Genomic DNA, 23,689 nt, shown 5'->3' with positions numbered 1-23,689 from the left:
GTAGCACACTCAGTGGGGGTGAACCTCTCCAGACCATAGGCACTGGTACCACAGGCTTCAGATACTTTCAAGGCTTCCATTCTAGAGTGGAGTACAAATTTAGACATTTACTCATTCTCCAGTGTAGTTTGGATGGATGGGAGATGTTAACTGCTCAGTCCTCTCTGGTGGATCTGAAATACCCCATGACATGATTCAATGTAGAGCAGGTTTGTCCAGGCCAAAATTTTATCCTCAAACATCACCACAAAGAGAGAGGTGATCTGGTCATTATGGCATTTGAGGTTTGTGGGAGCTTGCTGTGCACAATTTGACTTGGTTCTACATCACAATGCAGCCAATGAATAACACTCAAGTGTAACCAAAGTGCTTTGAGGGTGTCACAGGATTGTACTAGCTTTGTATGCCTGCATGGCTTGGTTCCTTCCTGAGCAGTTAGGAGTTAAGGGCAGAAAGCGGGAGTGGCTGCAAGCGGTGTAATTATTTTAGAAATTGTGCCGTGTTTAGCGATAATGTCATTAGGAAACATCTTGTTCATGAGTGACGGAGAGGAATATTTGGATAGTCAAATGAACATTGACATCCAGCGCACCCCAGCATGAAGAGAATTAAACTCATGCTTCAGCATCTGTGATGTTCATCTCAAACAAGCCTTTGATGTTCTTTCCATCCAGAATCGGAATTTCCAAAGTTGCATGCTGACGAGGTGCGATTGTCATTGTGTTGGCGAGGGCGGGAAATGTGGGGTTTGAAAAGAGGCAGATTTTACAGTAACGCAGGATGTTGTAGCCTCGCTTCAATCAGCATTGTGCTCCCTCACCAAAACCACTTCCTCAACTCAGCTGCTTGCTACAACAGGTGACAGCTCTCACCAGAAACCCTGGCAGGAGAACCTTGCAGTCTTTCTGTAAGCCTCCTACTTCAACCAGAGGTCAAAGATTCCCCTCCTCTCCACCACCCCACTCCCTCCACTAACCCCCTGACTCTAGCTCTCAATAAGTATTCTCCATATGGCCTATTTTGGCTAAGTTAGCAAACGAGGGGGAAAATAAACTTCCAAAAATAAGGACACTTAAGGGAAGGGCACCTTAAATATTTGATGTTTTTGACCCGCTCATTGAAGGAATTGGAAAGAACTTGCATCTCGGATTCTCTTCATCGAAAATCAAATCCTTCTAAAAATGTCAGTTGCATGTGAAGGCCAGACTGCCTTGTATCCAACTCCAGACCCACAGCAAGTGAGGCAGAATCCAAAATAGTTTCACAAGCGTTGTGTTCAAGGCAACTGATCAACACCATTCCCAAGGGAAATGAAGGATGGACAAGTTTTGCCACTGGGTGTTGGATACCCCTGAATGATCAATCCCAGAGCTGTCTGGCCTCTCCCAACCTCCAGAAAGACACAAAGCCTGGGAAAAGATAGATTACAGGCCACTCTTAAATTAATGGGCAGCTTGTTAAAGAGACAGATTTTAATAGCTGGAATTACACCCACATCTGGAAAAAAAAGAGCTGAGTGGACTTGTAAAATAGTTTTTAATAAATAAGATATGGTTTGTAAATCCTGCCCAGTTAAATAGAAATGAATGAATTAACAAGAGAAATATACACACATCAGTGGAAGGGACAGCCACAAAAATGATTGTAAAACTAAGCTGCATAAAAAAACCCACAATTTATACAATGTTGGCAGAAACTATAAGTTAGAGAGTGCTTAAAATAACTCCCAGTGGTTTAAACAGATTAAAATGTAGAATGAGGTTAAATGTTAGCATGTGATGGAGTGTTTTGCAAGTTGCAGATGAGGATTGCAAGAGATTTGCTTATTTCTGAAGTTGCGAGAGATAATTTCATATAACACAATGCATTGCATGTGAGAGAAAGAGATCGATTGTATTGAATATGCAAGATGGGCTGTTCGGGAGCACACTATTAAAATTCCATTTATCTTCAAGCACAAAAGAGCTTGCCCTTTAACTCCAAACTAGTAAATACTTAAACCCACAAACAGGCTTGAAAAGAACCCCGCTTTTTAAACAGGTGGAAGTCTCACAACACCAGGTTAAAGTCCAACAGGTTTATTTGGTAGTAAACGTCACTAGCTTTCAGGGTTTGCCCCTTTGTCAAAAGGTAGTGGCGTTTACCATCAAATAAACCTGTTGGGACTTTAACCTGGTGCTGTGAGACTTCTTACTGTGTTTATCCCAGCATCTCCATATCATTTTAAACAGGTGGCCAGGGGTATTGATGTGCATGAACTGCATTGCACTGGAGATGTGACATTAGGGATGGGTGGGTGTTCAAGTCAAGTTCATTTACTTCAGTCTGTGACTGAACACAATCCTATACAGTAATCAAGAGCTGCACACGAGAGGTAGTGAGGAGCTGAAATAGCCCCCTCCCTCTGACTGTAGCGATGAAAATAAATATGTTTAGAACTTAGTAATGGAGTTTAGCCTATTGTCCCCAACAATTAAACTTCCAGAGTCCAGAAGCTAAGTTAGGTGGCAGATGTTGGAAATCAGAAATAAAGATTTGTGGAAATTTAGTGGTTGGGGGACGGTGGTTGTGTATCAAGTCCCAACCCACATAGATTAACCTGGATTAGTACAACTACACAACCAGAAATGAGATATACTTACCCATATCATTGTCATCTCCAGAGGCAAAACCAGAGCCATCTTCTTGCTCGTCAGGGTAAAATTTATTTAATCCATGAAACCCTGAACCCTCCAGGTCATTGAAGTGGTTCCTTTCAGAAAGCTGCGTGAAAGGGAGAGAGTGGATACTCGGATCAGTACAGAGTATGCAATTCGGCAACCAGACCTTGTGCAGCTTAACGCGAACATTGCATTCAGTTCCCAGACATTTAAACAACATTAAATTTATTCTTTTTCATGGTTGGACATGGGGAATGAGAGAAATTTCCCTCTCCCTCACCCCCTCCTCCAAGGTCAGTCGAGCACAAGCTCCAAATCACATGTTAAACAGAAACAAGTGCGACATTCTTACTGTTAAAGCAGCAACATTCCGATCAGCCAGTAAACAGGAAAGAAGTTATAAATATATAGCCTGGACCTAAGTGCAAACAGAGGGGAAAGAGGGGCAGAGACAGATGCATTCATTGTCTTTCTACTCTGCCGCAAGTCATCTTCTGAATCTTTCCATTCACTCGTCATTTCTTTTTAAAAGAGACAACTTCATTGATAGTAATGTGACCAAAACCAGAGGAAATAAAAAAATGATTTAATGTATTTGATCTGAACACTTCTGATCCCACTGCGTCTGTTAATGTTGCAGTGTTGGGTCCTCAAGAACAACATTCAACTCAAGGAGAGCAGACAGATGCTGGTTCACAAAGGGAGATTCATAGAAATCTTGCAGTGCAGAAGGTGGCCATTTGGCCCATCGAGTCTGCACCGACAGCAATTCCACCCATACCCTATCCCCGTAACCCCATGAATTTACCCTGTTAATCCCCCTAAGGGGCAATTTAGCGTGGCCAATCCACCTAACCCACACATCTTTGTGGGAGGAAACCGGGGCACCTGGAGGAAACCCACGCAGACATGGGGAGAACATGCAAACTCCACACAGACAGTGACCCGGGGCCAGAATTGAATCCGGATCCCTGAAGCTGGCTACGCTAGCCATTCTGAGCAGAAGATTTGGGGCTTGGCTCCTTAAGTGTGGGAGTTACGGCAAAGGCGGAGTTGGAGGGAGGCTGTGCACTGATCATCGTTTCCCCATACACTTGAGCCAAGGAACACCACGCACCTCCAACACAAACTGCACTTGCTGATCAGTAAAACTCACACCCATAGGAAGAAACAGCAGGGCAGCAATCAGCTGCTACAACAGACCTCAGCTTACCAGGAAGGGGAGATCAGCTGGGATTCCCATCAACAGCAAGTGACCCCTTGGTGTAAATTTAGGTAGCTAATCCAGCTGGGACTGAGCACTATCCTATATAGCGGCACTGATGACCACTGCACACAAGACTTGGCTGGGAATAAGAGCGAGAGACCTGGGCCGCGACCAGAGAAATGATTACACTTTGGAAAGCCTACAAGTGGAAAAATGTGCAGGGGAGGTTGCAGATTTAAAATAGATACAGTACTGTGTTACAGCCCATCAGTCTGACAGTTACACATGTAACATTCCATCAGCAACTGACAGCAAATAGCTCAACAATAACCAACTGGGTAACTTCCTCCACGGACAAGCACCACTTGCACTCTCGGACTGGTGCCTTCCCTCCAGTTCAAAACTGGAGTTGTGTGGGATTTACATTTTAAAACGATCTTAAAGCCTGCGTGCGCATGTCAATCCCACATGACAGGTATTTGACACTTTTCCAGAACGACTTCTTAAAAAGCAATTAGACGCTGCAGAAGATAAGATTGGGGAAATTCCAAAAAGGATAGGATCAAATGGGCAGAAGGGCCTTTTTCATTGAAATTAATCTCCTGACAACAGCATACAGTTGGAATGTAGGCAGAAATTTCCCAGGTAATTAGGGGTATTGGTACCGTGGTATTTGTCTCCATGACTAACGTCCTTTAGCAAAGGAAATCTGCTGTCTCTACCCAGTCTGGCCTACGTGTGATTCCAGAACCACAGTAATATGGTTGATTCTTAATCACCACTCAGTTCAAGGGCGGTGGGGGATAGGCAACCAATGCTGGCCTTGCCCACATCCCATAAAAGAATAAAAAAAACTTCCTTTTTATGGAAGATATGGAAGCACCATGTTCCATATCACCAATTTCTAAATAAAGCTATTAACTGCACAGGTTACAATGGTCTGAAAAAAAATTGCTGGTTGAGTGCAATTCTCCCCAAACAGGAGCCTGAATGTAGCGGCTAGGGGACTTTCACAGTAACTTAAACTTATTGGCCGGGACGCTGGGGAGAATCTGTAACCTAGTGCCTCGGGACCTTCTAACACCCTCTCCATGGGGCAAATTGGATTAGTCTGTAATCCCTCAGTATGGCACTGGGGTGCCAGTGGAAGTTTGCTTCACTGACCTCTGACAATGGGGCACAAAGCCACAATCTTCAGAGACTTCTACCCAGAACCAAGGCTGACAACAAAGTCATTGATGGGATGGCACAACAGTCACTTGTGGGCTGCAGATAGCTTCTCAGATATACAAGAGGACTAAACCATCAGAGAATTTAATTAGAGAGGAAGGGAAAGTGTAATCAATAGTTACAAGGTTACTTGCACAGCTTGTTTGGGACATTTTGAGTCACTGAGTTGCAACATAGCCTCCTCACTCATGAAAATTTTAACAAACTTGTGCAAGTCACTTTTTCCTTCAAATTCCCTCTCCATTAAGGCATACTAGGACACTGTTTTCACAAGCTCCTGCAATAGGCCCAAATGGCACATTGCCCATACAAGAACAATGAATGTTGATTAGAAGGAATGGAACCCAGTGATGTCAGGATTATAGAGCTGCTTTTTGCCCCTCCTGTGCTAAAGTGGTCAAGTCCAAAGCCTTCCAATCTGTGCAGGCCACATTCAGAAATATCAATTCACTCACAATCCCAAGGAATACCTGCCTGCCTCCAAACTCGGTGACTTTTCCTTCAGAGTTTCCATTATCACACTATCAGGGGCCACACCTTCAGCTGCCCAAGTACCCAAGCTCCCTCTCTCTCCTTTAGTATCTGCACAGTTGACCAATATTGTGGCTACCAGTCTCCTCAAAAATAGCAAATGATGCTCTTACAAAATGCCTTGGGATGTTTTACCGCTTTCAACAAAAAAAAGGTGCAAGTTGTTTTATAACAAAACGTTGATAAGAAGGGGCTGTTGAATTAGCTGCTCACTTGCACGATCCAGGTTGTCAGCCAGTCAAAAACATGCTCACACTTCAGCTGTGTAAACACAGAAGTCCAGCGAGCACCCGGTATTTGAGTGATAAGGTGAAATAAAAGCATAAGCACCGTGGCGAGGAAGCCACGGCTGGGTGCTCCGAGCGGGTTGCAGCTTGATCAATAGCCTGCACAGTCAAAAATGAACAAAGAAGCTAAGAAACTCCCCAGATGCTAAAGAAATAAAAACGGAAAGGATGTGATGGAAGATGCGGGTGGTGGCAAGAAGTGCACATGTTCTGATTAAAATCAGTGTTACTGGAACAGCCCAATCACCTGCTTGGTCTGCTGCCAGGATCACTTCTAACCAGTGCCAGTTACATTCCGTATCCACGATTCTGCATTCCGAGCACCTTGCTCGCAGGAAGGGTCACCTAGACTGTATTCGCTGCATGTGACAGTTACAATCTTTTAGACTTCCAAGCGAAACTCTGGCATGGTTGTTACGGGGCAAACTGAAATCCCATCCACCCTCAGCCCCCTCCCCCTGCTGCACTGCTCCATATGGTTAATGTACAGTCTGTCCCTTTTAAGGGCCACTGCTCAAGTACATTACAGCGGGAACGTTGCCCCAGAGGCAAATTTCTGTTACTAAATTGGTTTCAATCAACTCGTGTCCGAGCCCCCGATAATTAGCTCCGTCTGAATGGTTATTCAATGATGGACATTTCCCTCCCAAACTTGAGGCAGCTGAAGAGGGCAATCTGCAGCACCCAAACCCTGTCATTCAGCAGCAGGCACTGACAATTTAGGGGCATGCATGAATGGCCTACATACTAGCCAATGAGGTGGGCCATTTGGGGGAGCCAATCAGCGAGCAGGCTTCAAGGGGTCAAAAGGCCTCCTTCCATGTTGTACGAGTTAAGAACACGAGTGCTGAGGTGATGCAAGCCAACACACAATGTCTGAGTGACCACCCTGTACCCAGAAACCTCCTCCATGACTGACCCTGTAGTTACAGACTCACAAACCCTCAAGTCGCATCTGATCTCTCCCAAAAAATCCAAGGGGGAGAGTGATTGAGGGAGCGTAACAGCATCATCCCCATTCTCTGCAGACTAACGATTGAGCCCTGACAGTTCTAATCAATCTCTGGGTGTAATTCTGGCTCTCAGCTTCTGTGTACAGTTGAATAATTGCTCCCACATGTAAATTTATTCCATTTTCTCCACGTCTTTCAACATTATTTCTTGAAAAGCCAGATTGATTGAAATGAAACAGGTGTCAAATTTGCATCTACTAACCCAATAGCAGAGCACGATAAACCCCAGTAACGGGGGTGGGCAGGGGGTAGAATCAATATTCAAACAGTCTCAAGTGGAAAGTCACAGGTAACTCAAAGTCAGAAAAACGTACCGCTAACCAGATGATTTGCCACAGGGAAAGAGATGCTTATCCATTCACCTTCTGGAACACGCTACCCGAATGTGGAGGAACTAGATTCTATCAATCATAGTAACTTCTGTAAAGGCAACCTGACACGTACGTGAAGAGGATTAATTTGCAGCGTTTTGTGTTTTTGGGGTCGGGGGAGACTAAATTGTACAGCCTTTTCAAAGAGCTGGCACAGTCATCTTGGGCCAAATGGCCTCTGTGATGCAAGATTCTATTCTTGGTGCACCCATTTAACCCTATCCCTTCCAATTGGTCATATGGTACGTTGGACTGCAAGCCTGTCTACCAGTGGTATCTCCATTGGAATGGTTATTCAATCCCAGATATGGGAAAAGTGCTTGGCTCTTTTGACTCCGGACTATAGCTCTGGTCACCGTGCAAGATAATTGCAAAATACACTAGCCCTTCAGCCAGTCTCACCATCCAATTAAATCATGGCTGAACTGTTACCCAACCTCCAAATCCTGGACTCAAAACTGAGCTGGGTTGACCATAAAGAAACACTGAGACCACAAGAGCAGGTCAGGAATACTGCAGAGAGTAACTTGCCTCGACTCTCCAAAGCCTGGCCACCACCTACACAAGTCAGGAGTGTGATGGAATACTCTGCACTCGCCTGGCTGAGCGCAGCTCCAACAACACTCAGGACTAAGCAGCTCACGTGTTTGGCACCTTGTCCAGCAGCCTAAACATTTACTTCCTCCAGCACCAACACACAATGGTGAACAGCAAATCAACCTTAATCCAATATTCCAGGAAAAGTGACCCTGGTTTGAGATTAAGCAGAAGCATTGGCTGTTGATGACAGAAAAGCAGCTAAAATTTAAAATATTATTTTATGCTTTTTAATTCCTCATTCATCAGCTTGTAAACTTACTGTATTCTAGACATCAGGTGATACAAACAGATCGCTTCCAACTAGGAAACAACTCGTACATGTCACGCTTTCATTGTTGCATTTGTAAGGATATGTGAAGGGGAGGGGGTGGGTAATATTTAATTTTAGGCTTATTAAATGTCCTAATTTTTAATCAAGCTCAGGATTTGCAGCAATTACATAGTGGCCTTTTGCCAAGTTGAACACAATACTCCCGTTAGCAACTCAGGGGGAATGGAATGGTCACCATAAAGAACCATCTCTCACTGTGGCAGCAATCTCATTTCATCTCCACAAATGTTTAAATATCTAACCTTCGGTAGCTGATTAACGCTCACTCAATCTGCCTCATAAAAAAGGGCAAATCTGTTGAGGAAGGAATTCATTTTTTCTTCTAAATAAAAGATTGTAAACAAGAACACCATAGCTTTCACATCCCTGCACCAGTGACTGGAAGCACCCCCACGAGGAGCTCTTGAACCGACCATGCCACATTTTGTTGCATTTACTGAAATAATATTTTTGTTGGGGGTGGGGAAGAGGGAGAAAGCAGACCTGTAGACCTCAAGATGACTGAATTGGTTCTGTTGGTGCCTCAAGCAACTCCTCAAAGCTCCCATCACAATTATTTCAGGTTAGAATGAAAATGAGGAAATCACATCCACCCATCCTTCCACAGGCAACAGCTCCTTCCCGGCCAAGGAACTCAGCCCTCGCACACAATCCAATCTTACAGACTTCTCGCTTGCCAAGCCATGCATAGGTTGCTCTGTCGCAACAAGGGAATGAGCCAACACTTGGCAACTCTCCAAACCACTCCCAGTTGGATTTTGTTTGCTGCAGTGTTAAGCGGGGTGGATACCAACACTGGGTCCTTTGACAATGCCAAAGGAGTGGAAATACACCAATAATTAGAGCAATTTTTTTATCTGAACCAAACACATGGGGAGTGACTCTGCTATTCTCAGTTTCAAATTTGATCACGCAATGGTCTCCTGATCCTTCTCAAGTCTCAACTTGTAACTTCTGGGAGCGGTCCAAGACTTTCCAACAACACAAATCCATGAAGAGGTAAAATGGCGCGATTTTAACATCTGACACTTGTCTTCATTTTGAAGAAGCAGATTTGAGTGGCGCTGTCTCTCCCCCGTCCCAACGGGGAGTCACCCCGTTCAACACAATTCCCTTGCATCCTTTTGTCTCTTAAAATGGCTCCAAATGACTCCGTTTGAAAGTCAACTCGTGATAAAGTGTAATCCTACCCGTTGCATAAAGAAATTCCAACTCCCTTTTCTTGCCATTTGGAATTCAAAGTGCTTGTATAATTCTATATTATAATAAACCTCTAGCATAAAAATACTCCCAACTCCCTTTAATTCTTGCCATAATTGGAACTTAAAGAATGTGGCAGCTACTTCCAGGACTGGGATGGGGGTGGTAGTGTACACTCATTTACAAATCCCTCTGTAGCCTCAATCATTCCCGCTGGAACTCTGCAACATTTTAAAATATCTCAGCGCTCCCAATTTTTAATCACTCTAACCATTGGCGGCTGTGCTTTCAGCTGCCTGGACCCTAAGCTCTGGAATGTCCTCCCTGTACTACTGTCTCCTTGTAGAGAATGCTTGTTGAATCAAAGATGTTGGTCACCTGTTCTAATATCTCTTTACATGGCCCAGTGACTCGACATGTTTGAAACCGCTCTTGGGAACATTTTTACCATGTCAAAAACCAATACTATACAAGTTTATGCTGCTAGCTGTGTTTTCTGCTGCACCAGAACGTTTTGGAACCATGAACAATTTTAGCTGCAAACTCTTAATGAAATGTAGGTTTTGGCAATGCCAACTGAAACTGGGTGGTTGAATAAAGGAATAAAACACAGAGAGGTTGGGGATAGGTAGAATGGCCAGTTAGGGTGCACATGCTCAGTACAGCAGGACACAAAGGGATAAAATGTTGAGGCAACCTATCAAAAGAGGCTCATTGGCTCACCAAGCTAAAGTGAGAATGTGGCCCGACCACACTGAGACAATTGGTTATCTTTTCGACCGCAAGTGTGTCAAATCTCATCAGTTCCGCTGTCAGTATGGGGCAGCTATTGAACAAAAATGTCTGACTTGAAATGTCTGCATAAAATGCCAGGGAGAAGGAGCGAGAGATGGAGGTGCTAGCGCCTGGACTCGGCCACAATGGATGGACAGATTTGACAGCAATGGTGTTCTCAAGACCACTTTTATTCTTAATCAACAAGCGCTGCATACAGCAACCAAACGTTAAAGGGGACGAAAGTTGCCAATAAGAGATCAACGAACTTGTGCAGTCACAGGGGCCTGGACAATTTTCTCAGCAAGAAATATCATCTGCATATCTCCACTCCATCGAAAGGCATCGCATTTTTTAGAACAAGACCTGGTTTTGGCATTCCGGCATCAAAAGGGGGAATGTGAAGTGCCAGACTGGAGATTTAAATACATAACTCATGGCATCTCTTCATGCTCACTGTTCTCCCTGGTGTCAAAGACCCAAGAATGGCCTCTTTGGAAGCAGCACTCCCCTTCCCCCCTCCATCATTATTTGGTTGATGGATAAATGTTGGCCAGGGCACCAGGGGTGAGGAATCTCTTGCTCTTCTTTCATAAGAGACATTGGATATGTTGTCTTCGCTCAAGGGGATGGTTCCAATCATTCCTCACATAGGCCTTCACCATAACATTGCCAGTTCTCGCACTTTCTAACATTTCCAGAGCTGGCTGAAAACTCCTCGGTGGCCTTGGTCCTGAAGAGAAAACAGAACTCTACCTGGATTCTTGTCCCGGTTACGCACAACGTGACAAAAGCCTTTTCGTAACCAGAGGGTCAATGAGGCCTTCATATCACTGTTCCTTATTTAAAAACTTGGCTGTCATTCCAACCTCCTTTGTTTTGCTTGACAATGGTTTCTACATTCATATTATTTGCACTCGAAACAGAGGACAATGGTGGGGGTTGGGAGGGAAAGAGAGACAGTGACCCCAGACAGAGTTTCTAAACATCTGCAGGCTCTGAGGGGGGTGATTTAAGAGGCTCAAATTCCATACAGCCACTTCATTGCGTTTGCCTCAAGAGTAAAGTTTCTTTCTGGAATACATTTAAGTATCTTCTATCACTAACCCCTCCCCTAAAGTATACCTACTGGCGACACCAAGCCCTCCTGCAGAGGAGGTCCCAGTTATGCGAACTGAACACAACAAATCAGTGATCCGAAAACAACATCAGTACAAACAGATTATCCACTCCGTTATCACACTGCAGTGTGCCAAGTGCTTGCCATGTGCAAACTGGCTGCTATTGTTTCCAACAGTGATGACTGCATTGGCTGTAAAGCACTTTGGAAGCCTGGAGGTTAAGAAGCCTCTGGATTTGGGGCAAACAATAAAAATAGATTCTTGTCATTCAGCTCGAGGGCACGTGTCCCTTTGCCTCTTCCCCTACCAATCAAAGAGCCTCCCAATTGGTGCACAAGACTCAAACTCACACGGGTCAAGTGCTGATAACCGGGTTTAGGTGGGAGGTCAGGTGTAACTCACATGCTGCTACAGACTTGAGGGCCTCTCCTGCATGGTATGATTCTACGAATTAACAGTGACTTGGAGAGCCATTGGTGTCTCACCCCATGCAAGAAGTCAGCTTCAAAAAAGGAGACAAGAGAGAGCACAGGGAAACTGAAATGGGGGAGCTATATCTGGAGACACTGACTACAACAAGTGGTACACAGAAATATACAGGAAATCCCTTCTGCTTAAGTTTAAAGTTTATTTATTAGTGTCACAAGTAGGCTTACATTAACACTGCAATGAAGGTACACTCCAACGTCTGTTCAGGTACACTGAGAGAGAATTTAGCATGGCCAATGCACCCTAACCAGCACGTCTTTCAGGCTGTGGGAAGAAACCAGAGCACCCGGAGGAAACCCACACAGACATGGGGAGAACGTGCAGACTCCACACAGTGACCCAAGCCAGTAATCGAAGCTGGGTCCTTGGCGCTCTGGGGCAGCAGTGCTAACCACTGTGCCACCCACCTGGCAGCGACTGAAGCAAACCTACGAGTGTGCATTACGTAAAGAGGAAGGAGAAATGCTGGATTGTGAAGCTCCACGGACACAATAGCATTATATAAAATCAAAAGAGGATATTTTCAACAATTTAAAAATGTTAGAAGGATTGGCTGCGCAATTTAATGAATTCTGCTGCATTGCTTTCTGGTGAAGGAATGTTTTGCAGCCACTCCCTGTTTGAAGAGGTACTTTGATACCTATAAAACAAAGAAAACAGGTGAAGGCTGGTGGTGGGAGGGTGAGAGACTCAGGCCCGAGGGTCTAAGTACAGGAGGAACTATACTCGATGCCAAACTACTGTCACTACAGTAGAAACAAAAAAAGTTTCAGGATGGAAAAGGCGATCTGTGATTCCTTGTGAGGTGAAGGAACCCAACAACAATTCACTCCATAACTATCTGAACCAACCAAGAGAGAAACACGTCAAAGGGATTTCTGTTAAAGGGGCACTATACCTTTAGCTTACACAGTCCTCCCTCCCAGTTTGTTGCCTCCAAGAAGCTAATCTTTTGCGTCTTCAGCCCAACGTCAGTCAGCTGGTCAACCATGAGGGGCAGTGGGAAACAAGCCAAATCTTGCCCTTGTCAGACACCCTACAAGCTGGCTGAGTCATTCCGACAACCCTAACCCAGGGGTACAGAGCAGACTGGCAACTAACCAGTGAGTAGGGTCAATAAATGAGATCCCTCAATTCAAGAGCAAATTAAAACTGTATAAGAACAATTATGTTGTTAATGGTAACGACGGAGATGGGCAAGGGGATTAAGGGTTATGGGGAGAGGGCGGGAATGTGGAACCGAGACACGACAGATCAGCCATGATCTTATTGAATGGTGGGGCAGGCTCGAGGGGCTAGATGGCCTACTCCTGCTCCTATTTCTTATGTTCTTACTCAAATCACAAAACTCATGCACACCAACTGTCATTTTAACTAGTTAACAGATTTCTAGAACATTCTACCTGTCCAGACAGAAAACTCACAGCCTTCCCATCACAGGACCCCAACATATTAGTTCAAACAGCTTATCAAAAGCAGCTCAGCATCAACCAGCCTCCCAATTGAAAACCCAGCTTGCAGGAGTGCAGACTATGTGTAATCTCGAGGGACTGCACTCCATCGGGCTCTGTAAATAGCACCAGGTCTCACCAAAAGCAACAGCTTCAGAAAAGGGTCAGCAAGTCTACCGGAGAGAGAAAAAAAACTTTACCATGTAGGAAGGGGAAGAAGTATGGATCCATGCCTAAATGAAACAGAATTCATCCTATCTGACATTGCAGTCCCCTTCTGCAATGAGCTCCTTCTGCCACAAGATTATCTAGTTGAGAGCGGTTTTGGGGTAGCACGATGGAATAGTGGTTAGCACAGCTGCCTCACAGCACCTCACAGTCTGTCTGGAGTTTGTATGTTCTCCATGTTTACGTGAGTTTCCTCTGGGTGCTCCAGTTTCCTCCCACACTCCAGAGAGGTTCAGGTTAGGTGAATTGGCCATGCCACATTGCTACTTTGGTGTCTCAAGATGTAGAAGTGGGTGGGGGAGGGGCAGGTTTAAATGGGGAGAGGGCCTAGCTGGGATGTTCTGTTGGGAGATCAGTGCAGGCTCGATAGGCTGAATGTACATGGGGATTCTATGATTTACAAAGCCGGTGTGATACGTCACCCACCTTCACAATGACAAAGTACCAGACCAAGAAAGCAAAAACATTTCATAGAATGGTTATTACTCAGAAAAAAGAGGCCATTCTGCCCACTGAGTCCATGTCAGCTCTTTGCTAGAACAACTCAGCTAAGCCCAAGCAAATTAAATATCCTAGTAGATCTGGACAAGGGGAATTCCATGTCAGCCTAGTGTCAACCTCACAACCCTCAGCAATTCATTGTGCAGTAGGCTGCTGAATACTCTATTCTCAGTGAGAATGCACTCTTGCCTCTGGGTCAGAAGGACAAAGGTTCAATTTCCATTACAGAAACTGGAGCACATTAATCCAGTGCAGTGTGGAGGGAGTGCTGCACTGCCAGAGGTGTCTTCTTTTGGATGGTACATTAGACCAAGGCCCACGCTACCCCCTTACTGGAGGCAAGAGAGGCAATGGTACTAACTTCAAAGAAAAGTAGGATGCTGACTGACCTGCCCGCACGCACCTTCTGGTTTTAATTCAAAGCATTTCATTGGCTGTGTAACACTTTTGGGGCATTCGGAAAGTATCATACAATGCAAATCATTTCTATGGAGGGCGTTGAAAAAACATCATCATACCCGAGAGAGAGAGAGAGAGAGAGAGAGCCCCTTCCCAACATCAATCACAACTCAGGTAACCAACAAAGGAAACTCTTTCACCACCTCAGAACATCTAAGATTGATGAATCAATGAAGTTCTATATTGTAGAAAACCACCACAACATCTAAGGCATTGCAGCCACAAAAGGGAAAATACACCCAGTGTGCATATCCAAATGCACACAAGAGTAGGTCATAAATTCAGCTTTAGCCAACATATGACAGGATTGACTGGGGGTGGGGGGGTCACTGGCTAGGTCCTGCAATGCTACTGGTAGTGAAGAATGGTGTTCACTGCTACCGGCTGCTGTAACTCCTTATCCAATTAATGTTTAGACTGCATTATTTTTAGGCAGGGGCATTAGAAATCTAGAAACTAGGCAGGCATACATAGTTAAATACAGATCAGTCATGATCCAACTGAATTATAGAACTGGCTTGAGGGGCCAAGTGGCCTCTCCCTGTTTCTACCTACACGCACTTTTGATCCCTTATTATCTCTCAATAATTCTAAACACAAATGGTTAGCACTGCTGCCTTACAGCGCCAGCGACTTGGGTTCAATTCCAGCCTCAGGTCACTATGTGCATAGCTTGCACATTCTCCCCATGTCTGCATGGGTTTCCTTTGGGTGCTCTGGTTTCCTCCCACACCCCAAGATGTGTAGGTTAGGGGGATTAGTGGTGGTAAATATGAGATTACGGTAATAAGGCCTGGGTGGGATGCTCCTTCAGTACAGACTTGATGGGCCGGGTGGCCACTTTCTGCACTGTAGAGATTCTACCCAAATTTTACCACCCCGCCCACCATGGGAATCGGAGCGGGGTGAGGGGCAGACATGGGAAAATCTGTTGACCTCGGGCAAAATTTTACAATATTGGAACGAGGGAGGCTGCAAAATCCCGCCCAATGGTTCTGATTTCCATTCTATTGTTACTTTCGCATTATTTCTCACCCTCACTTTTAAAAAAAAAATTTCTTAAATATATCTTTCAGTTCTGATGAAGCTCCATGCCCATGGTGTTAAAGCTGTTCCCTCCATAGGTGGCCCTCGGATTGGTGAATATTGTATCACTGATATGTAGGAGACTTTGACGGAAACACTTTGGGGAGGTCCCACTGTTATGTGAAAGGTGCCGTACAAATGCAGCTAGACTCAAATATTCTGGCTCATTGGCACACAAAAAGAATGGGAGCTACCAATGCCCACAGAATTCCTTCAGAGGCGAATGGAAAATACTTCTATCATTTCACAGCGGAATTCAAATACAGTCTGCCAAACATCCAAACGCGAGGCCACGCCACAGAACGCAGCCTGGATCAGTGTCTCTGCACAGGTTCAGCGCTCCATTTGCCAACCCTTACTGCTACAATCTTTCAAAACAAGTTGACTTTAACCCCATCCCATCTACTCAAAAGTTGCCCTTTCCACCCTGCTCAGTCAGCCACTGCATTGTTTTTAAATGAACCCACGGAGGACTGTAAAACACCCAATGACTTTACAAAAAAAAGCTGATGCATGGACAAGCACTTCTGCAATGCTCATCATGTTACAGTATTGCGACTGACTGGCACAGAACAACTGCTCAGATCCTCTGACACTTGGCCACAGGATTGGTTCAGTTGGAGGCGGAAAGGCACGGAGGGGGGGGTGAGGGGGAGGCTGGCGTCCCCATCAGCAAGTAATAGGCACACTTTTCAAGCTGTGCCATGTGTTCCCAAGGACCCCACATTAAAAACACTGTACAATTCCAAATTTGTACTGATAGAGCAAAATATATAGTGCTTTATAGAAATGTAACTCCCAGCGGGGGCGGGTGGGGAATTGCCAAACAGGAAAGGATACATTAGGACAAGCCAGCAAAAGCTTAATTTAAAAAAATATAGGTTTCATAGCAGCCTGCTGTCACACGACGGGGTGAGAAATAAGGGAGGAATTCCTCAGCTTAGAGCTTGAGAGAGCAGGCAGAAGGCACATGGTGACAAGATAACAATCAACTGTTACATGAATGACTATTTCAACACTTGTGTCAATATTTCCAGATGATATGCAACTTGGAAAAATGTGGTAAACATTGAGTAAGAGAATATGGACAGTTAGTGAAATGAGTGGACATGTGACAGATTTTGTATATTATCAGGCCCTGAGGCTCTGGCACAGTTTTAAAGGGATTGCATGCACAAATCTCTGAAGGCTTTGCAGATTAGAGGCACGAGTATAAAAGACAGGAAATTTGGCTGAATTTACACAAGGTACTAGTTTGGCTCCAGCTAGGCTATAGCACCCAATTCTGGCTACCAGATTCAAGGAAGATCATGAAGACTTTGAAAGGGATTCAGAGATTTATTAGAATTAAACAAGGGATAAATAAGCATGATAGACCAAAGCAGCTCCGGTTGTTCGCCTCAAGAGTAGAAAAGGCAGGATTAAAAATCTGATAGAGTAAATAAAGAGGAACAGTCTCTACTGGCAGAGTAGCCAATACAGTGAGAAGTTTCACAACACCAGGTAAAAATTCAACAGGTTTATTTGGTTGCACAAGCCACTGGCTTTCGGAGCACTGCTCCTTCATCAGGTAAGACCTGATGAAGGAGCAGTGCTCCGAAAGCTAGTGACTTGTGCAACCAAATAAACCTGTTGGACTTTAACCTGGTGTTGTGAGACTTCTTACTGTATTTACCCCAGTCCAATGCCGGCACCTCCACATCATGAGTGGCCAATAACCAGAGCACAGACAGACTGGCAAAAGAACCCCAAGATCACACAAGGAAAATGCTTTCATGTAAGATGTGGTTAGAATTTGGATTGTACTGCCCTATATGGAATTGGATAAATACTAGTCTAGGAGGGAAAAAAAGCAAGGACACGGGGAAAAGAAAAGCAGGAGAGTGGGAATAACTAGGTTGCTCCTGGAGTTGGTGCAGGATTTCTGGACTTCTTGGGCTGTACAGGATGAATCCACCGGTGGTGCGGTGGAAAAATCATCTCCCCAAAGCCCAAATCTCCCTGAACTAGAATTGGAGAAATATATCATTCAACAGGTTCACTTCAGCAGAAATACTTTACTGCATCACATCCTCAATCTCATCTTTCCTACTCTCAGTTGCAAATTGAACTCTTCAGCCCCATAGTGGAGAACTACAACCAATATTCTTCAGTGAACTCTGTCGCATATCCAACTGTTAAACAGGTGCCTACTTTCAGCTAAGCTAGTTACACTGGAAATGCAAAATAGGCCTCCTTATGACTAGCACAAATCCCATTGCACTTTCAGTATATCTTCTGTCCGTCAAGTGTCATGAAGCCTATGTCCAATGCATTGCACAGGGCTTTTCTTTGAAAGAGGTCAGTTGTTTCCTTGGCCATGTGCAAATCAAGAAGAAAATCCACCGAGGTCACCATCTCTGGCCAGTGGGATCAGACCCAACACAGGGCAATGGAAGCTCTCCCCAGAGTCTTGGTCAATCATATACCACTCAAATTACAAAAGACATCAAGTTATCACATTGCTGCTGATGTGCAGATCGAACGCTGGTCCTTACATTACAGTAACCTGGGCCACCCCGTGGTTGTGAAAAGGTTTGATTTGATTTATTATTGTCACATGTATTAGCGTACAGTGAAAAGTATTACTTTTTGCGCACTATGCAGACAAAGCATACCGTTCATTGAGAAGCAAAGGAGAGCGTGTGGAATGTAGTGTTAGTCATAGTTAGGGTGTAGAGAAAGACAAACTTAATGCAAAGTGCTCTGAAAATGCAAGTCTTTCTGTGAAGAAAGCACCCCCAATTTCCCTGAAATCTCATATTGCAAAAACAACTTGGATGATTTAAAGTGCTTCACTACCTCTTGGTTAATTCAAGACATAATTTAATGGAAGCATTTCATTTATTCTGCTCATTAGGCAACAAACTTAAAGAAAAAGTCCAATCTGTATGTGCAAGATAAATCAGCATCCAACATAACTTTCATTTCCTCCATCAACACTGATTATTGCAGGAATCGCTAGCAGCAGTCACAGGCTGGCAATTCATCTCAGAGATGTGACAATTTACTGACAACTCTGATACTTTGGCTGAACCCCTTGGTTGGATGCCTGTCTTTAATCGTCTCAAACTCTGAACATGAGGAGGCCATTCAGTCCCTTTGGTCCATCCCACCATAGATCCTGGCACCATCTCAACTCAATCTACCCACCTTCACCTGATTCCATAGCTCATAATATCCTCGTATCTCAAGTTTTTAAACTTTTCAATCATTTGTCAGATTTTTGGGGAAGGTGGGGGGAAAGGAGGGCAAGAAGAGAGTTTGACTGTCCTCTGAGTGACCTGCATCCTGCGTTACTCCTGAACATTCTGGCTCCAGCATCAATGTCGCATTGCCTTGTTCTGAATGAGCGAACGAGAGAGAGATAAATTTATCAAATCCTTTAATCATCAGCTCACCCCTTTAATCTTCTCTACACGAGAGAATACAAGCCTGGTTTACAGAGTTCACCTCTCAATTTAACTCCTTCAGCCCTGTGACATTCTGGTGACAATCAGTCACCAATATCCATCACAGATTCATGATGTGGAGATGCTGGTGTTGGACTGGGGTGGGCAAAGTAAGAAGATCACAACACCTGGTCAAATTGGAATCACGAGCTTTCAGAGCGCTGCCCCTTCATCAAGCGAGTCTGTTGATTCACCCGATGAGGGAGCAATGCTCTGTAAACACATGATTCCAACTAAACCTGTTGGACTTTAACCTGATGTTGTGAAACTTCTTACTGTGTTCACAGACTCAGTCAGCGATGGGTAGATAATGCTGTGCAAACTGATGTATGTGAATAGATATTCCTCCAGAGGTAAACAAGGCAGCTTGGTTCAATGTACAATTTGCCCAGAAAGTGAAGTCCACTGAGAACTACTTCCCTCTGGAAAGAGAATGTATTCTTTTTGTTATAATGGCAGGCTGGCAAAATGAGTATTCTTTCTTGATGCTTGGAGCATTCCCGTGTAGAATCTCCAAGACAAAATCCCAAAACAAGTTCCTTCTTTCAGCCTCACACACAGAAACAAATGTTGTGTGCAGTGTCTTGCCTGAGGCATGAAGGGGTAGATTTACAACTCAATCCCAGCATGGACTGGGCAACAGAACCAAAACACAGCTCCAATTACACAAAGAACCTCTCCAGTTTAGTTGCCTAACCTGCTTGGTCTTTTCATTACTGTTTTAAAAAAAAATCACTGCAGTTCAAGACAATAACAAAACAGAAGGTCTTAAAAAAAAATCCGAACAAACAAACCCTTGCAACCATTTCCAACAGTTCAGTCGCAAGTAGTAAAGTCAAGGCTGGGCTATAAATTCATCAACTCTCTGTGAACCATTGACATAATATACCAATACAGACTTCAGAGGGGTGGGTCCTGTACTGATCACATTTAAAATATTCTGCAGTAATTCCATCCAAGCTATCAATATAACAATTACTGCTGTTTTATGATTGTGATTCTTTCCAAACTACAAGATCACCCACCTTCATTAAAAACTGGCTTTGATAAACTTTTCCAATGTGTTTGCCAAGTACTGCAGCCAGAGGCTGTGATAAATGACATTCTTGCCCATGGTAACAGGGAAAGTTACATTGTACCTCAGTGCAGAACAGAGCCATGGCCTTTGTGTACAGTGTAAGAGGGGGTAAAAACCCTTTTAATTAAAATCTATTGGTTTACAAGAACAATTTAGTAAGGGAATGTTTCCACACAGCAGAGGGAAAAACAAACCCCAGGGTGTCTCAAGCAACCGTGACCTAACATTTTAAACCATAGGAATTCCCGGAATGCTAACATCTTTCTAAATCATTACGCAAAAACACACTTTCCTCTACTTTGAATGCATGACAGAACAGCTTTAGGCTGCACCATTCCAAAATAACAGTCTTTATAGAGTTTGAATAATTAAAACTACTTGTAAAAGAAATCCCATGTCTTTGAACAACTTTAAGAAAATCATTTTACTATTATGAAAAACAAAACTAGGGAAGGTTCCAGAAATCAAATATCAAAGCACAATCCTGACATTTGGTTCCAAATTCAAGAAGCTTGGGTTAAATCACATGTGTGTGGTTTATTCCCTACTACCTCCTTGCTTTTTGGTAACAAGGCAAGCAAATATTAACTGGAACCAGATACAAAAAGGAGATCAGATCCCATAACTCCAAAATGTAGTCAACAACATGTATCTCTTTTTTCACTATCAGATTCAAAACTTACAAACATAACAATCTTTTTGAGAATTACTGGCCTGTGGTGTTTATGAAATTTTAACTTTGAGTTAATTCCCAATCTAAACACTTATCCATTTAGTGCCAACACAAGATTATATTGGAATATTACCAATCAACCTCTTTTGTTAGTAAACCATTTTTCCTTATCAACTTCCTCATTGCCAAGGTACCGAAAGTCAATAACTTAAACTCATAGGAAAGAACAAATTAGTGAAATGGAATCTATAACTTTCATAGAATCCCTACATGAGGTCATTTGGCCCTTCGAGTCTGCACCGACCACAATCCCACCCAGACCCTATCTTCATAACCCCATGCATTTATCCTAGTTAGTCCCCCCTGACACTAAGGGTCAATTTAGCATGGCCAATCCACCTAACCCCGCAAGTCTTTGGACTGTGGGAGGAAACTGGAACACCCAGAGGAAAACCACACAGACACAGGGAGAACATGCAAACTCCACACAGACAGCAATCCAAGCCGGGAATTGAACCCGGGTCCCTGGCACTGTGAGACAACAGTGCTAACTATTGTGTCACGGTGCTGCCCACTCCATGGGAAAAAGAGCAGTGGGGTGAGACGAATTAGCCAACGAGGCCAATGGGACAGCACAGGTATGATGGGCCAAATGACTTCTGTGCTGCAAGATTCTAATCACAGCAACTCCCTCGCTGTTCTGTTTTTGACCAAGGCATCATGATCGTATTTTCTTCACAAAATATTTGGAGCAAAGTCCTCAAAGCTGCTACAAACTTAATCCAGTGCATGGAAACACTGGGATAATCTGTACAGTGGGAAAACTCAATGCAGGGTTAACACGTGCCTGATGATACTGGTGTTACAAAAGTTAACAATGAGGGAAGGGGGGAATATTGCTCATTTGTAATTTTGAAGGATTGTAATAAAGATTCAACCTTCTTGCAGACGCCTTCAGAAAAAACAAAGTATTTTGCGAAAACATTCATCAGGCTAGAACAAGAAAACAGCAGCATAATTGTAATTAATATCAGTCACTTTTTCGCAACACTCCAATAGCCTTTATGGAGTGACCAGGGTGGAAGTTGCTCCCATTATATTCCAGCAGTAACAGTGAAGAGATGAATGAGGGAGTGCAGACAGAGGAGATGTGCTTTATTTGTCTTAATTAATCACCTCTTACACCCCAACCCTCATGCCCTCTGCTCTCCATTCCCCCTCCCTATCAGCCATTACTGGGAGTGTAACTGGCTCCCCTGGGGGTGGGGGGGGGGGAGGGGGGGGGGTGAAGTTCATTCATTCATTGAGTGCAGACTGCATCCCCCCCCCCCCCCCCCCCCCACCCTCCTCACAGCAGAAATACAGCAACTCCCAAAGTTTGTGTTGAGAGTCACGTTCTAAATGCTCAGTGAAAACAGATACTTGGGGGGGGGGGGGTGGAGGGAGAGAGACAGGGGGAAGGAAGGAGGGGGAGAGATGGGGGTAGAGAGAGAGGGTAGAGAGAGGGGTATGGGGGGGTACAGAGGGGGTTACGGGGGGTACAGAGGGGGGAGAGAGAAGGGGGAGAGAGAAGGAGGGGGAAAGGGGGAGAGAGAGGGGAGAGAAGGAGAGGGCGAGGGAAGGAAGAAAGGAGAGGGGAGGAAGGAGGGAGAGGGGAGGTGGGAGAGTCTAACAGCTCAGAAAGGGGCTGTGAATCTGCCCGTGTTGCCATCTCATCCGCTCGATCGTCAATCTGTGGGAAAATCAGGAACATTCCTCTTGACTGACTATCCTTAAAATGAGGGATTTAATCCCCCTCCCCCTCGCCTCCCCCAAGACCTACTCACAGCTGCTGAGGGAGGAATTTAATCCCCTTTCAACAGATCATCTCAAATTAAATATACAGTTCGCCCAAAATCCATGGCTCCCCGTCCCATTCAGGGATCCGGGCTGTGTGTCCGGGTTCGATTCTCAACAAGACCAATCTATTGAGAGATGAAGGATTGAGGCAGGTTCTGGGACAGGGTGTCCTCGGTATCCTGGGGGGTGGGGGGTGAAATTTAAAAATGTTTCAAACAGCGAGAGTGCCAACACTTACCGTCTTGGCTGAAGAGAGTCCGCAGAGAGAAACCAGGAACACTAAGGACAAGAATCTCAACATCTTCCAACTTTCCGATACTTTCCTTCGCTTTTTATTTGGAGGTGGGGAGGGATTTTTCTCTCTCCAAGACTTGACTGGGCAACTCTCTCTCTGGCAGTCGCTCCTTATTCACACCGATTCTCTTTGCTCCTGGCTGGGTGGGTTTTGCCTGTTGCTAACTTGTTGCCAGTGAGTTCACTCGCGTTACTTGCCCCGCGTGTGTTGAGAGTAACAAAGTGATCAGTTTGACTGCCAGGCCACTCTCAGCACGGCTCCCAGCAGAGTGTCTCTGTCCCTGTGCCAACTCCACACTGTTTTATATCCACCCTTGCTCTCCGCCTCTGCAGCGTAATTTCCGCAAATTCTGCATGTGTGTGTGTGTGTGTGAGAGAGAGAGCCGGGGAAACACACAAACTGCAGCACTGGGGGGGGATCTCCTCATCTTCAAACCATTTCTGGTTCCTGTCCTCATTTTTTAAAAAATCCTGCCACACTCCTCTTTTTAAAAAATATAAAGAAATGAAGCTGACGCTCAGTGGGGGGGGGGTCCATTGTAGACATTGATTTCAATGGTTTTAGTGAGGGGGGGTAAGGTAACCCCAGCCTCTGCCAAGTTCCTGGGCAAAGATTCCGGGGAGCTCTTCGCTTTCCTCACGTCACATGCGGCTTGGAATCCCCTCCTCACTCCAACAGGAGAGTTTCTTTTTCCTTTTACAACCGGGCTGATGAAAATTTAGGAGTCAAAGGAAGAAAGCTGGAATCAGAATAGAAAGTGGGTGGGGTGAGAGG

General features: G+C 44.6%; 1 protein-coding gene across 1 annotated transcript in view; it reads right to left on the bottom strand.

Annotated features, from left to right (window-relative positions):
* Positions 1 to 23,208, bottom strand: part of sdc4 (syndecan 4) — a 29,251-nt gene extending 6,043 nt beyond the window's left edge. The window contains exons 1-2 of the mRNA XM_080204611.1: positions 22,859 to 23,208; positions 2,643 to 2,763 (exon numbers count right to left, since the gene is read on the bottom strand). Of these exons, the coding sequence (XP_080060737.1) occupies positions 2,643 to 2,763; positions 22,859 to 22,921 (184 nt within the window). The 5' untranslated portion in view covers positions 22,922 to 23,208. The remainder of the gene's footprint in view (positions 1 to 2,642; positions 2,764 to 22,858) is intronic.
* Between the last annotated feature and the right edge of the window lie 481 nt (positions 23,209 to 23,689).

Source organism: Carcharhinus amblyrhynchos, chromosome 16, assembly GCF_965287045.1.
Source record: "Carcharhinus amblyrhynchos chromosome 16, sCarAmb.v2.hapA, whole genome shotgun sequence".
Taxonomy (NCBI): Eukaryota; Metazoa; Chordata; class Chondrichthyes; order Carcharhiniformes; family Carcharhinidae; genus Carcharhinus; species Carcharhinus amblyrhynchos.
The sequence above is the reverse complement of the archived record's forward strand: the minus strand, read 5'-3'. Positions and strand labels throughout refer to the sequence as shown.